Raw genomic sequence first — 15941 nt, 5'->3', positions numbered from 1 at the left:
ATGATTGGAAACACGACGATGGAGTTGCTATAGGCGCAATGTTTTCTTTACCTTAAACACAGTTGCCCAGGAGTTCATCCATTTTATCGGAAAGATAGAAATTGTTGGCTAATGGGATTACATTTTTGAGGGAAAAGATAATATGCTATATTATTATTCCGTTGGAAGCCAGTCCTCCCTCCTCTGTCTGTAGTCATTTTTGACGACTAACTCCTTGCACAGCGACTAATAACTCCAACATTTCTTTGGCAGGATAGAAACATGTCTGCTTGAGTTACAGATTTTCTAGATTTTTGGGAAAATCTGTTGTTGTTCAGCTTATTTCAGACATATACGCACATCTGATTAAACAAGTTGTCGATTTGTAGGTAAACTGCCATACTGAACCACATCATATGATGAATATAACTGATGAGGTAAATAGGCAGTTTGAAATGCAATGACGAACTAGTATCCAAATTATTTTATATTTGGGAGGATAAGAATACATAATAAGGAACCAACTTCACTGAGTGTAAGATGGTTCCAGACAAATTTCACTCCATTGTTCGTTAGGAGGAAGGTGTACCTGGTTGGTATGAAGGTTAGTATCTAACCGGGCGGCTGTAAGATGGTTCCGGCCATCAGTTCAACACTCACCCACCTTCCTGGGCGGCTGTAACATGGTTCCGGCCATCATTTCAACCCTCCTAAGTCAGGAAGAAGTACTTCCCTTTGCGGCTACTGTCTACAACTTACTGACGAGAAGGCTGTAAGTCCAGCCATCACTTTAAGACTCCTAATTCAAGAAAGTAGTATTTCTCTAGGCGACTGCTAATCCGTAAAGTACTTACAACCTGCATAGTCGTGAAAATTAAACCAAAGAATTTTTGTTTAACGTAGTTAAATGGAATTTTGTGTCGTTAATTTGTTTCATGCCATTAATAGCCAAAACAAGAGGTTTAATGTACAACGCGTTTCAGGATTATTTTCGGTTGGAGCTTAAAATAACCACTACTTATTTGCAAACAAGTATATTGATTGTGTTACTTTGATCATCATAATTATTTAGATTTTTCAGATCGGAATTGTGATTAAGAATCACGAAAACTTTCCACACTTCGATTTGAAACATAGTGCAGAATGTTCTTGATGTAATTGTTAAAGTCGAACGAATTCTTGCTCCATCGAGGTAAAAAAAAAAAATAGTGGAAAAATAATCTAATGATCCAGTGAAAGTTCAGACTTAGAGCAAGTCAATTGAAAGTCTGAGTTCACATTTACGTTATGCTGAGAACTATTTCCCGTCTGATTATGAAGCATTTCGGATTTTGTGTAGTTGACTCTAGCTACTGAGAAATCGGCCAACAGGAGCTTTAATGGTGTGATGATGTCATAAAATATATGAATATTACCTGAACTGTTGCTTTTTGACTAGAATTAACTCCGTAGCAAATTGATAAGTACTTTTTATGTTACTTTAATGTTTCGAAGCTTACTGGGTTTTTCTGAAATTCTTTCTGCATTCTGTATTGTGTATCGTGTTGTTTGAACTACCCTACTTCACTTTGATGCCCATACTTATTAAACCTTTGAAACTGAATTTTTTATTTGCACAGTCGTTAAAAGAATGCATGCTTACGTCCTCAGTTCAGTTCAATGAAACAATTGCAGGTTCACTGCTTCGGGAACAGGATCGATGGTTCAGGGCTCGTGAACACCAACCAAGAGGAGCGGCTGGTGAGTCGTGTGTTTGTTATGATTGCCAGGCACACGTGGTCTGACCGTCATGGTGCGTAAGGAAACCCTTGAGCTCTCGCTAAAACACTTAAAGGATCCAAAATTTGGACAGATACCAGAAACTCAGAATGAGGTAACTACTCTGCATTACATTGTACTGATATGCATCATGAAGAGTACACTAGGGTGGCTGGGATTATCATGTGACAATGTTGGGTGCCTGGCATCGTAACAGTAATTACAGTTGGGAGGGTTTTGAGTTATGCAAGAAATGTTTGGAAATTTTAAGTGAAACATTTTTATATATAAACATCGGTATTCCGTTTCAGACATGCCAGGATAGATCTGGTTTGGTTATTTTCGGTATTCCGTTTCAGACATCATGCCAGGATAGATCTGGTTTGGTTATTTTTTTCCTGTGGTTATTGATGAATGATTCTGACCTTCATTTTTAATACAAATCACTACTTATAATGATCCCCCCCCACTCCCGGCCTTAGCTTTCAGAGGGGGACCCCAAGTACCGTTGGATGAAGGGGGGGGATATCTCCCCTAGTGAAATGTGGTAACGGTCAGCACCGTGCAATGCACATCAGAAATCATCGAATAAAGTTAATTTCAACGTCCAAACAGGTGGATGTCCGGTATGGTATTTTATCTTACCTAAATATAACCATCACAAACCTCGGATAACTTCTCTTCGATGCCGACAATTGGTAAAATACCAGTTTAGCTCCGCCATTCAGTTAACTGGGGAAGACAATTTTGCAGTGGTAGTGCAAAGTAAGGAGGGAAAACACTCACTCGTTATTCTAATGAGCATTGAATATAGTGTGATTTTTTCTTGCATTGTTAATTTAGTGTTTACAGAATGCAAAAGTGGGGCTAATTCATATAGAATTAGATAATACTCTTTTTAAAACTTTCTAGAACTCATGAAAATTTACATAACCTCCCTTGCACTTTAGAATTATCCTACATTGCTTGCATGGCCAGAAACCCAGCCACATTACAAAAAAAATATGTAACTAGGATATTTTATATTGAGGATAAGAATATGGTCTTATATTGAAATTAACAATTAAAAGTAGCAGTTTATGTTTTAGTTGCTTTATGCAGTGATATTGGTTCCAGAAATACCTGCAGAGGATAGATTTGTCTTATATTTCATGTGATTATAGTGCATCAGAGGTAACTGGGAATTTATTAATGTAAAAGTAGGTGGTAAACTTTTAGGAAAATCATGTCCTATAAAACCTTTCCTAACCTCCTTAGTAGTTATCTCGTCAAATTGTATCAAACAGTAAAATGCACAGCCAACACATTGGCACAATGCCAAATATCAACAAATATATGACACAGCAAGTGGCCATATAATGTTGGTATATTTCATGTATCATTTAGGGTGTGTGTTAGGTGAGATTATGTGATGTTTTTATAGTTTCTCGATTTTTTTTTTCAAAAGCCTCACTTTTAATCATAAACCCACATTTTTATTGATAAACATAACCCTCATCACCTCATTTAGCATTGCTCGATATTACATTATGCGTTACATTATGCTTAGCAGCTTTTATTGCATTTTCTAAACATTACACCAATGTTACAGAACACAGTCAGTCATTAGCCAGGTACCCAGCTATATAAGCATTTCCTGTATCGCAGTGTTTGGTATTTGGTAGTCTAGTTTAGCTCCACATTGCTATGAGGTTTTATTTTTGAGTGATTTTGTTTTGCAGTATTGTAGTCTTTAAAGAATTCAATAACAGTTATTGATGTTGAGATTAAGCATGATATTAAACAATGATGATTTAGGTGATGTTAGAGGCTTTAATATAGATTTATCAGGGAAAATTTGGGGTTAGCAGATGGAGAAGTATGTTAAACTCAAGAAATTGATATAATCAATGGAACATCACCTAAACTCCCTTTGTTGCAGAAGCAGTAGCAGAAATATTTCGACATTAGATGCATCTCGTACAGAATTGTAGTGAGGACATTCCCGTCGGCATCCTATTTATCCACCTGGGTTGACCTTCCCAAGTATTGCACGGTCTTCCTAGTGGTGGGAGCATACAAGTACCCAGCTCTCGGGAGCAGAAACCAAAGTAATACCTATAGAACACTGGCATAGGGCAAGTAAAGATGCAGAGCTAGAACCACCCCAGATGTGAGAACAGTACTCCATACAAGGATGGATCAGTCCTAAGCATAGATGGAGCAACTATTCAGAAGAAAAGAAATTTCAATGACTAAACAGTTGTTAAGACTTACAAAATATCAAAAGTATGTTACTTGCCCTATGCCAGTGTTGGTGCAGTTCCAGTGTTCTTTAGGTATTACTTTGGTTTCTGCTCCCGAGAGCTGGCTACTTGTATGCTCCCACCACTAGGTAGACTATGCAATACTCAGGAAGTTGCTATATCACATGATTACTATGTGGCTGTTGGCAATTCATGGGTAGGCTGTTTTGATAAGTATTTCTTTTCCTACACCTCGCAGTGTTGGAACTTTACCCCATTCATGTCTTTTCCAAAAACTACCCCATTTTCCAATAACTGTCCTAGTGCATTTTAAGACAGTTTTTTTATCTCCTCCAAAATCTGTAAATGCTTTCCCTGGTGTATTCTTTTGCCCTCTCATAGTCCTTTCTATATTTCAGTTGAGGCTTATCCATGATGTGGACTGTTGTCCATGACTGGAGCCTCTAAAGAAAGAAAGAAAAAAAAAACACTTTCTGAGTTCTTAAATTGATTAACCCATTTTCTTGCTCATTTTTTATCCTAACCACTGTCATCTTATTTGATATTATAGAATGTATTATTATGTTTTGGAGGTTTCATTCTACTTTGTTCTCATTTGCTACATTACCATTTCAGAAATGAATAATTCATGATTCCGAGCTAATTTTTATGCATGGCTAATTTAGAAATCTCGTGTATGATTTTGTATGTGGTGTATATTTGGCCAACAGGCCACCACAGATGGATCAGCAACAACAGAGTAGAATGCTGGATATGACGTTTTGCATCGACAGAAATATTCACATTTTTTAGGGAATGCTGCTGAAAATTTATCACATGGCCAGAGGGTTGCATTTTTGTAGAATTTATTACACATTTTATTTTTTATCTTTTTTTTTTTTGCTTTGTCGCTGTCTCCCGCGTTTGCGAGGTAGCGCAAGGAAACAGACGAAAGAAATGGCCCAACCCACCCCCATACACATGTATATACATACGTCCACACACGCAAATATACATACCTACACAGCTTTCCATGGTTTACCTCAGACGCTTCACATGCCCTGATTCAATCCACTGACAGCACGTCAACCCCGGTATACCACATCGATCCAATTCACTCTATTCCTTGCCCTCCTTTCACCCTCCTGCATGTTCAGGCCCCGATCACACAAAGTCTTTTTCACTCCATCTTTCCACCTCCAATTTGGTCTCCCACTTCTCCTCGTTCCCTCCACCTCCGACACATATATCCTCTTGGTCAATCTTTCCTCACTCATTCTCTCCATGTGCCCAAACCATTTCAAAACACCCTCTTCTGCTCTCTCAACCACGCTCTTTTTATTTCCACACATCTCTCTTACCCTTACGTTACTTACTCGATCAAACCACCTCACACCACACATTGTCCTCAAACGTCTCATTTCCAGCACATCCATCCTCTTGCGCACAACTCTATCCATAGCCCACGCCTCGCAACCATACAACATTGTTGGAACCATTATTCCTTCAAACATACCCATTTTTGCTTTCAGAGATAATGTTCTCGACTTCCACACATTCTTCAAGGCTCCCAGGATTTTCGCCCCCTCCCCCACCCTATGATCCACTTCCGCTTCCATGGTTCCATCCGCTGCCAGGTCCACTCCCAGATATCTAAAACACTACTTCCTCCAGTTTTTCTCCATTCAAACTTACCTCCCAATTGACTTGACCCTCAACCCCTACTGTACCTCATTACCTAGCTCTTATTCACATTTACTCTTAACTTTCTTCTTTCACACACTTTACCAAACTCAGTCACCAGCTTCTGCAGTTTCTCACATGAATCAGCCACCAGCGCTGTATCATCAGCGAACGACAACTGACTCACTTCCCAAGCTCTCTCATCCCCAACAGACTTCATACTTGCCCCTCTTTCCAAAACTCTTGCATTCACCTCCCTAACAACCCCATCCATAAACAAATTAAACAACCACGGAGACATCACACACCCCTGCCGCAAACCTACATTCACTGAGAACCAATCACTTTCCTCTCTTCCTACACGTACACATGCCTTACATTCTCGATAAAAACTTTTCACTGCTTCTAACAACTTGCCTCACACCATATATTCTTAATACCTTCCACAGAGCATCTCTATCAACTCTATCATATGCCTTCTCCAGATCCATAAATGCTACATACAAATCCATTTGCTTTTCTAAGTATTTCTCATACATTCTTCAAAACAAACACCTGATCCACACATCCTCTACCACTTCTGAAACCACACTGCTCTTCCCCAATCTGATGCTCTGTACAAGCCTTCACCCTCTCAATCAATACCCTCCCATATAATTTACCAGGAATACTCAACAAACTTATACCTCTGTAATTTGAGCACTCACTCTTATCCCCTTTGCCTTTGTACAATGGCACTATGCACGCATTCCGCCAATCCTCAGGCACCTCACCATGAGTCATTTTTTTTTTTTTTTTTCATACTATTCGCCATTTCCCGCATTAGCGAGGTAGCGTTAAGAACAGAGGACTGGGCCTTAGAGGGAATATCCTCACCTGGCCCCCTTCTCTGTTCCTTCTTTTGGAAAATTAAAAAAAACAAGAGGGGAGGATTTCCAGCCACCCGCTCCCCCCCCTTTTAGTCGCCTTCTACGACACGCAGGGAATACGTGGGAAGCATTCTTTCTCCCCTATCCCCAGTCATACATACATTAAATAACCTTACCAATCAGTCAATAATACAGTCACACCCTTTTTTAATAAATTCCACTGCAATACCATCCAAACCTGCTGCCTTGCCGGCTTTCATCTTCCGCAAAGCTTTTACTACCTCTTCTCTGTTTACCAAAACATTTTCCCCAACCCTCTCACTTTGCACACCACCTCGACCAAAACACCATATATCTGCCACTCTATCATCAAACACATTCAACAAACCTTCAAAATACTCACTCCATCTCCTTCTCACATCACCACTACTTGTTATCACCTCCCCATTAGTGCCCTTCACTGAAGTTCCCATTTGCTCCCTTGTCTTACGCACTTTATTTACCTCCTTCCAAAACATCGTTTTATTCTCCCTAAAATTTAATGATTCTCACCCCAACTCTCATTTGCCCTCTTTTTCACTTCTTGCACCTTTCTCTAGACCTCCTGTCTCTTTCTTTTATACATCTCCCACTCCATTGCATTTTTTCCCTGCAAAAATCGTCCAAATGCCTCTCTCTTCTCTTTCACTAATAATCTTACTTCTTCATCCCACCACTCACTACCCTTTCTAATCTACCCACCTCCCACTCTTCTCATGCCACAAGCATCTTTTGCGCAATCCATCACTGATTCCCTAAATACATCCCATTCCTCCCCCCACTCCCCATACTTCCATTGTTCTCACCTTTTTCCATTCTGTACACAGTCTCTCCTGGTACTTCCTCACACAAGTCTCCTTCCCAAGCTCACTTACTCTCACCACCCTCTTCACCCCAACATTCACTCTTCTGAAAACCCCTACAAATCTTCACCTTAGCCTCCACAAGATAATGATCAGACATCCCTCCAGTTGCACCTCTCAGCACATTAACATCCAAAAGTCTCTCTTTTGCGCGCCTGTCAATTAACACGTAATCCAATAACGCTCTCTGACCATCTATCCTACTTACATACGTATACTTATGTATATCTCGCTTTTTATACCAGGTATTCCCAATCACCAGTCCTTTTTCAGCACATAAATCTACAAGCTCTTCACCATTTCCATTTACAACACTGAACACCCCATGTATACCAATTATTCCCTCAACTGCCACATTACTCACCTTTGCATTCAAATCGCCCATCACTATAACCCGGTCTCATGCATCAAAACCACTAACACACTCATTCAGCTGCTCCCAAAACACTTGCCTCTCATGATCTTTCTTCTCATGCCCAGGTGCATATGCACCAATAATCACCCATCTCTCTCCATCAACTTTCAGTTTTACCCATATTAATTGAGAATTTACTTTCTTACATTCTATCACATACTCCCACAACTACTGTTTCAGGAGTACTGCTACTCCTTCCCTGGCTCTTGTCCTCTCACTAACCCCTGACTTTACTCCCAAGACATTCCCAAACCACTTTTCCCCTTTACCCTTGAGTTTCGTTTCACTCAGAGCCAAAACATCCAGGTTCCTTTCCTCAAACATACTACCTATCTCTCCTTTTTTCACATCTTGGTTACATCCACACACATTTAGACACCCCAGTCTGAGCCTTCGAGGAGGATGAGCACTCCCCGCGTGACTCCTTCTTCTGTTTCCCATTTTAGAAAGTTAAAAAATACAAGGAGGGGAGGATTTCTGGCCCCCCGCTCCTGTCCCCTCTAGTCGCCTTCTACGACACGCGAGGAATGCGTGGGAAGTATTCTTTCACCCCTATCCCCAGGGATTTTTATATCAGCAGCAAAATACATTTTGATTCATCTGCCATCCACTGGCAAAATATGTTTTGATATGTATCCTACCCACTGGCAATCAGGTTTTAATTGAAGACATGTTTCATCCAGCACATGGTTTGTTACACATGCATTATTTTATGCCTCCAGATTAAGAGTATTTATTTCTTTATGTCTGCGACAATGTTACAGGTACTCAGGAGAATACAGGACATAAGGCTATCACTTTGGATGTGAAATTAAGAGGTGCACAGGGTATATGATGATAGTGACAAACTCATGGTTATAGCCTCTGTGTGTATTTAGAATTATTGAGAAAGAACTTTATGCACATTAATAGGTGTTTGGTGTTGATGAGACTGGCTTGCTCTGGGGAAGAAATGCCAACAGAACTGTCATCACCTTGAAAGAAGTGTTCAAGGTAGCCAATGATTGTTTAAATCATCTTCAGAAAGGGAATACAAAGGGAGATGTTAGGCTTAACCTTGTCCTGTTGTTTCATTCAGAAAACCCCAGGGCTATGAAGGACTGTGTAAAACCTTCATTACCAGTGATGTGGCAATGGTTGCTAAATTGGATAATTTATGGGGTGACATAGACAAACTTTGTTCCTCTTTGATTCTCTCCTAGTATCTCTCATGCCACCCCATCCCGCTCCACCACCGCATTTTATAATCAGGTTTCATTATATATCATTTAAAGTGAACGAAAAGAGGGTATGATAATTCCTTAAACATCTTGCTATGTTTCTCTTTCCAGTCATAAAGCTCACATTTTACAAGTTTAAAAGATTGTGTTAAATAATAATTTCAAAGGTATGCATATAACAGTGAAAAAATTCAGAAATATATTTCAGCCACTTCTTTAACTTAAATTTATGTGGAAGTTTAAAGCTGTTTCTGTGAGAAGTACTAATAAATGTGGGAGTGAGGTTTTGAGTTTGGAGTATATTGCCAGTGCACATGTTATTTTTTCTACACCAAAAGAGTCCTGGAAAGAGGGGCAAGTATGAAGTCTGTTGGGGATGAGAGAGCTTGGGAAGTGAGTCAGTTGTTGTTCGCTGATGATACAGCGCTGGTGGCTGATTCATGTGAGAAACTGCAGAAGCTGGTGACTGAGTTTGGTAAAGTGTGTGGAAGAAGAAAGTTAAGAGTAAATGTGAATAAGAGCAAGGTTATTAGGTACAGTAGGGTTGAGGGTCAAGTCAATTGGGAGGTGAGTTTGAATGGAGAAAAACTGGAGGAAGTGAAGTGTTTTAGATATCTGGGAGTGGATCTGGCAGCGGATGGAACCATGGAAGCGGAAGTGGATCATAGGGTGGGGGAGGGGGCGAAAATTTTGGGAGCCTTGAAAAATGTGTGGAAGTCGAGAACATTATCTCGGAAAGCAAAAATGGGTATGTTTGAAGGAATAGTGGTTCCAACAATGTTGTATGGTTGCGAGGCGTGGGCTATGGATAGAGTTGTGCGCAGGAGGATGGATGTGCTGGAAATGAGATGTTTGAGGACAATGTGTGGTGTGAGGTGGTTTGATCGAGTAAGTAACGTAAGGGTAAGAGAGATGTGTGGAAATAAAAAGAGCGTGGTTGAGAGAGCAGAAGAGGGTGTTTTGAAATGGTTTGGGCACATGGAGAGAATGAGTGAGGAAAGATTGACCAAGAGGATATATGTGTCGGAGGTGGAGGGAACGAGGAGAAGAGGGAGACCAAATTGGAGGTGGAAAGATGGAGTGAAAAAGATTTTGTGTGATCGGGGCCTGAACATGCAGGAGGGTGAAAGGAGGGCAAGGAATAGAGTGAATTGGAGCGATGTGGTATACAGGGGTTGACGTGCTGTCAGTGGATTGAATCAAGGCATGTGAAGCGTCTGGGGTAAACCATGGAAAGCTGTGTAGGTATGTATATTTGCGTGTGTGGACGTGTGTATGTACATGTGTATGGGGGGGGGGGTTGGGCCATTTCTTTCGTCTGTTTCCTTGCGCTACCTCGCAAACGCGGGAGACAGCGACAAAGTATAAAAAAAAAAAAAAAAAAAAATTGTTATATTTAATGATATATGATGAATCTTGTTATGATATATATGATTCACTGATAATTTTTTCATGACAGCAAAACTGTAAAAGATTGCAAAATTACCAGCCACTCCAGTCAAATGCAGTATTGTTAAGGTCAGGTGGGTACTGTGAACACTGCTTCCACTTTTGGTAGAAAACCTTCTCCCATCTCATCTTGGTCAGTGCTGGAAGAGCCAGTTGTCCATTCATTCACTCGCCACATAATCTGAAGACTGATTATCATCATCAAGTAATTCAGGATCATGTGCCTGGCCCTGTAAATGTAGCTAAATGCTGTTCAGTTATTTCCTTCAAAAAGTCACAGAAATGTGTTGCCATTGGCATGACTCAAGTGTGACTGTCTTTAGGGAAACATTATTGCATAATATTGTATACATTTGTCTGGAGACATCACTTGCTTTACATAACTAACCATCTGAAATTGAGATTATATCTGTACTAGAAAAAAAGTTTGTCAAGTCTGCCTGTAGACATACCAGGGAAGTTGCCAGGTGCATGATGAACAATCCCCATACACAGTTGCCAATAATTCGTTCATTTCTATGGCAGGTTAGAAATGGCTGGCTGCTGCCGTGATATGTTTGAGAGAAGATATCCTTTGCTCACTTCCATACACTGTTGCCAATAATTCATCCATTTCCTTGTCGGGATAGCAGTTTCTGGTCATTTGGGTGATGTATTTTGAGAAACATCATAAGCCAATATTCCAGTTTCATGATAAGAGAAGTGGACCAGGCAGTGTGATACAGTGGTTAAATTGATGAAAACTACTATTGACGTTTGTGTAAATAAATTATACATTTCCCTTTTCCATAGCCAGAGGTTAAACCATTATGTGACATTCATTTTTCATTTCATTTCAAGCTAGAAGTTTCAGTTTTCTAAATTATTTCTTACATTTTTCAATCCACTGACAGCACGTCAACCCCAGTATACCACATCGATCCAATTCACTCTATTCCTTGTCCGCCTTTCACCCTCCTGCATGTTCAGGCCCCGATCACTCAAAATCTTTTTCACTCCATCTTTCCACCTCCAATTTGGTCTCCCACTTCTCCTCGTTCCCTCCACCTCCGACACATATATCCTCTTGGTCAATCTTTCCTCACTCATTCTCTCCATGTGCCCAAACCATTTCAAAACACCCTCTTCTGCTCTCTCAACCATGCTCTTTTTATTTCCACACATCTCTCTTACCCTTACATTACTTACTCGATCAAACCACCTCACACCACACATTGTCCTCAAACATCTCATTTCCAGCACATCCACCCTCCTGCGCACAACTCTATCCATAGCCCACGCCTCGCAACCATACAACATTGTTGGAACCACTATTCCTTCAAACATACCCATTTTTGCTTTCCGAGATAATGTTCTCGACTTCCACACATTCTTCAAGGCTCCCAGGATTTTCGCCCCCTTCTCCACCCTATGATTCACTTCCGCTTCCATGGTTCCATCCGCTGCCAGATCCACTACCAGATATCTAAAACACTTTACTTCCTCCAGTTTTTCTCCATTCAAACTTACCTCCCACTTGACTTGACCCTCAACCCTACTGTACCTAATAACCTTGCTCTTATTCACATTTACTCTTAACTTTCTTCTTTCACACACTTTACCAAACTCAGTCACCAGCTTCTGCAGTTTCTCACATGAATCAGCCACCAGCACTGTATCATCAGCGAACAACAACTGACTCACTTCCCAAGCTCTCTCATTCACAACAGACTTCATACTTGCCCCTCTTTCCAAAACTCTTGCATTCACCTCCCTAACAACCCCATCCATAAACAAATTAAACAACCATGGAGACATCACACACCCCTGCCGCAAACCTACATTCACTGAGAACCAATCACTTTCCTCTCTTCCTACACGTACACATACCTTACGTCCTCTATAAAAACTTTTCACTGCTTCTAACAACTTGCCTCCCACACCATATATTCTTAATACCTTCCACAGAGCATCTCTATCAACTCTATCATATGCCTTCTCCAGATCCATAAATGCTACATACAAATCCATTTGCTTTTCTAAGTGTTTCTCTCATACATTCTTCAAAGCAAACACCTGATCCACACATCCTCTACCACTTCTGAAACCACACTGCTCTTCCCCAATCTGATGCCCTGTACATGCCTTCACCCTCTCAATCAATGCCCTCCCATATAATTTCCCAGGAATACTCAACAAACTTATACCTCTGTAATTTGAGCACTCACTCTTATCCCCTTTGCCTTTGTACAATGGCACTATGCACGCATTCTGCCAATCCTCAGGCACCTCACCATGAGTCATATTTATTTATTTATATTTTGCTTTGTCGCTGTCTCCCGTGTTTGCGAGGTAGTGCAAGGAAACAGACGAAAGTAATGGCCCAACCCACCCCATACACATGTATATACACACACGTCCACACATGCAAATATACATGCCTATACATCTCAATGTACACATATATATTACACACACAGACACATATATATTTCCCATGCACACAATTCACACTGTCTGCCTTTATTCATTCCCATCGCCACCTCGCCACACATGGAATACCATCCCCCTCCCCCCTCATGTGTGCGGGGTAGTGCTAGGAAAAGACAACAAAGGCCTCATTTGTTCACACTCAGTCCCTAGCTGTCATGCAATAATGCCTGAAACCACAGCTCCCTTTCCACATCCAGGCCCCACACAGCTTTCCATAGTTTACCCCAGACGCTTCAAATGCCCTGATTCAATCCACTGACAGCCCGTCAACCCCGGTATACCACATCGATCCAATTCACTCTATTCCTTGCCCGCCTTTCACCCTCCTGCATGTTCAGGCCCCGATCACTCAAAATCTTTTTCACTCCATCTTTCCACCTCCAGTTTGGTCTCCCACTTCTCCTCGTTCCCACCACCTCCGACACATATATCCTCTTGGTCAATCTTTCCTCACTCATTCTCTCCATGTGCCCAAACCATTTCAAAACACCCTCTTCGGCTCTCTCAACCACGCTCTTTTTATTTCCACACATCTCTCTTACCCTTACATTACTTACTCGATCAAACCACCTCACAACACACATTGTCCTCAAACATCTCATTTCCAGCACATCCACCCTCCTGCACACAACTCTATCCATAGCCCACGCCTCGCAACCATGCAACATTGTTGGAACCACTATTCCTTCAAACATACCCATTTTTGCTTTCCGAGATAATGTTCTCGACTTCCACACATTCTTCAAGGCTCCCAGGATTTTCGCCCCCTCCCCCACCCTATGATTCACTTCTGCTTCCATGGTTCCATCCGCAGCCAGATCCACTCCCAGATATCTAAAACGCTTTACTTCCTCCAGTTTTTCTCCATTCAAACTTACCTCCCAATTGACTTGACCCTCAACCCTACTGTACCTAATAACCTTGCTCTTATTCACATTTACTCTTAACTTTCTTCTTTCACACACTTTACCAAACTCAGTCACCAGCTTCTGCAGTTTCTCACATGAATCAGCCACCAGCGTGCTGTATCATCAGCGAACAACAACTGACTCACTTCCCAAGCTCTCTCATCCACAACAGACTTCATTTTTGCCCCTGAGTCATACATAAGTTAAATAACCTTACCAACCAGTCAACAATACAGTCACCCCCTTTTTTAATAAATTCCACTGCAATACCATCCAAACCTCCTGCCTTGCTGGCTTTCATCATCCGCAAAGCTTTTACTACCTCTTCTCTGTTTACCAAATCATTTTCCCTAACCCTCTCACTTTGCACACCACCTCGACCAAAACACCCTATATCTGCCACTCTGTCATCAAACACATTCAACAAACCTTCAAAATACTCACTCCATCTCCTTCTCACATCACCACTACTTGTTATCACCCCATTAGCGCCCTTCACTGAAGTTCCCATTTGCTCCCTTGTCTTACGCACTTTATTTACCTCCTTCCAGAACATCTTTTTATTCTCCCTAAAATTTAATGATACTCTCTCACCCCAACTCTCATTTGCCCTCTTTTTCACCTCTTGCACCTTTCACTTGACCTCCTGTCTCGTTCTTTTATACATCTCCCAGTCAATTGCATTTTTTCCCTGCAAAAATCTTCCAAATGCATCTCTCTTCTCTTTCACTAATAATCTTACTTCTTCATCCCACCGCTCACTACCCTTTCTAATCAACCCACCTCCCACTCTTCTCATGCCACAAGCATCTTTTGCGCAATCCATCACTGATTACCTAAATACATCCCATTCCTCCCCCACTCCCCTTACTTCCATTGTTCTCACCTTTTTCCATTCTGTACTCAGTCTCTCCTGGTACTTCCTCACACAAGTCTCCTTCCCAAGCTCACTTACTCTCACCACCCTCTTCACCCCAACATTCACTCTTCTTTTCTGAAAACCCCTACAAATCTTCACCTTAGCCTCCACAAGATAATGATCAGACATCCCTCCAGTTGCACCTCTCAGCACATTAACATCCAAAAGTCTCTCTTTCGCGCGCCTGTCAGTTAACACGTAATCCAATAACTCTCTCTGGCCAACTCTCCTACTTACATACGTATACTTATGTGTATATATATATATTTTTTTTTTTCATACTATTCGCTATTTCCCGCGATAGCAAGGTAGTGTTAAGAACAGAGGACTGGGCCTTTGAGGGAATATCCTCACCTGGCCCTCTTCTCTGTTCCTTCTTTTGGAAAATTAAAATAAAAGAAAAAAAAACGAGAGGGGAGGATTTCCAGTCCCCCGCTCCCTTCCCTTGTAGTCGCCTTGTACAACACGCAGGGAATACGTGTGAAGTATTCTTTCTCTCCCCTATCCCCAGGGAAATAAATATATATATATATATATATATATATATATATATATATATATATATATATATATATATATATATATATATATATATATATATATTTTTTTTTTTTTTTTTATATACTTTGTCGCTGTCTCCCGCGTTTGCGAGGTAGCGCAAGGAAACAGACGAAAGAAATGGCCCAACCCCCCACATACACATGTATATACATACGTCCACACACGCAAATATACATACCTACACAGCTTTCCATGGTTTACCCCAGACGCTTCACATGCCTTGATTCAATCCACTGACAGCACGTCAGCCCCGGTATACCACATCGCTCCAATTCACTCTATTCCTTGCCCTCCTTTCACCCTCCTGCATGTTCAGGCCCCGATCACACAAAATCTTTTTCACTCCATCTTTCCACCTCCAATTTGGTCTCCCTCTTCTCCTTGTTCCCTCCACCTCCGACACATATATCCTCTTGGTCAATCTTTCCTCACTCATCCTCTCCATGTGCCCAAACCACTTCAAAACACCCTCTTCTGCTCTCTCAACCACGCTCTTTTTATTTCCACACATCTCTCTTACCCTTACGTTACTCACTCGATCAAACCACCTCACACCACACATTGTCCTCAAACATCTCATT

General features: G+C 41.1%; 1 protein-coding gene across 4 annotated transcripts in view; it reads left to right on the top strand.

Annotated features, from left to right (window-relative positions):
* Nucleotides 1-552: 552 nt before the first annotated feature.
* The window catches only part of Polr1B (RNA polymerase I subunit Rpl135), a 242799-nt gene continuing 227410 nt past the window's right edge, over nucleotides 553-15941 (top strand). For 3 of the 4 annotated variants that reach the window (XM_071673312.1, XM_071673310.1, XM_071673311.1), the window contains exon 1: nucleotides 1694-1852. In XM_071673312.1, coding sequence (XP_071529413.1) covers nucleotides 1769-1852 — 84 coding nt within the window. In that variant the 5' untranslated portion in view covers nucleotides 1694-1768. Of the gene's footprint in view, nucleotides 584-1653; nucleotides 1853-15941 lie in introns of those variants that run through there. The other variant, XM_071673309.1, reaches the window with a different exon arrangement.

This window comes from Panulirus ornatus, chromosome 18, assembly GCF_036320965.1.
Source record: "Panulirus ornatus isolate Po-2019 chromosome 18, ASM3632096v1, whole genome shotgun sequence".
In the NCBI taxonomy this organism is placed as follows: domain Eukaryota; kingdom Metazoa; phylum Arthropoda; class Malacostraca; order Decapoda; family Palinuridae; genus Panulirus; species Panulirus ornatus.
This window is presented reverse-complemented; position numbering and strand designations above follow the sequence as displayed.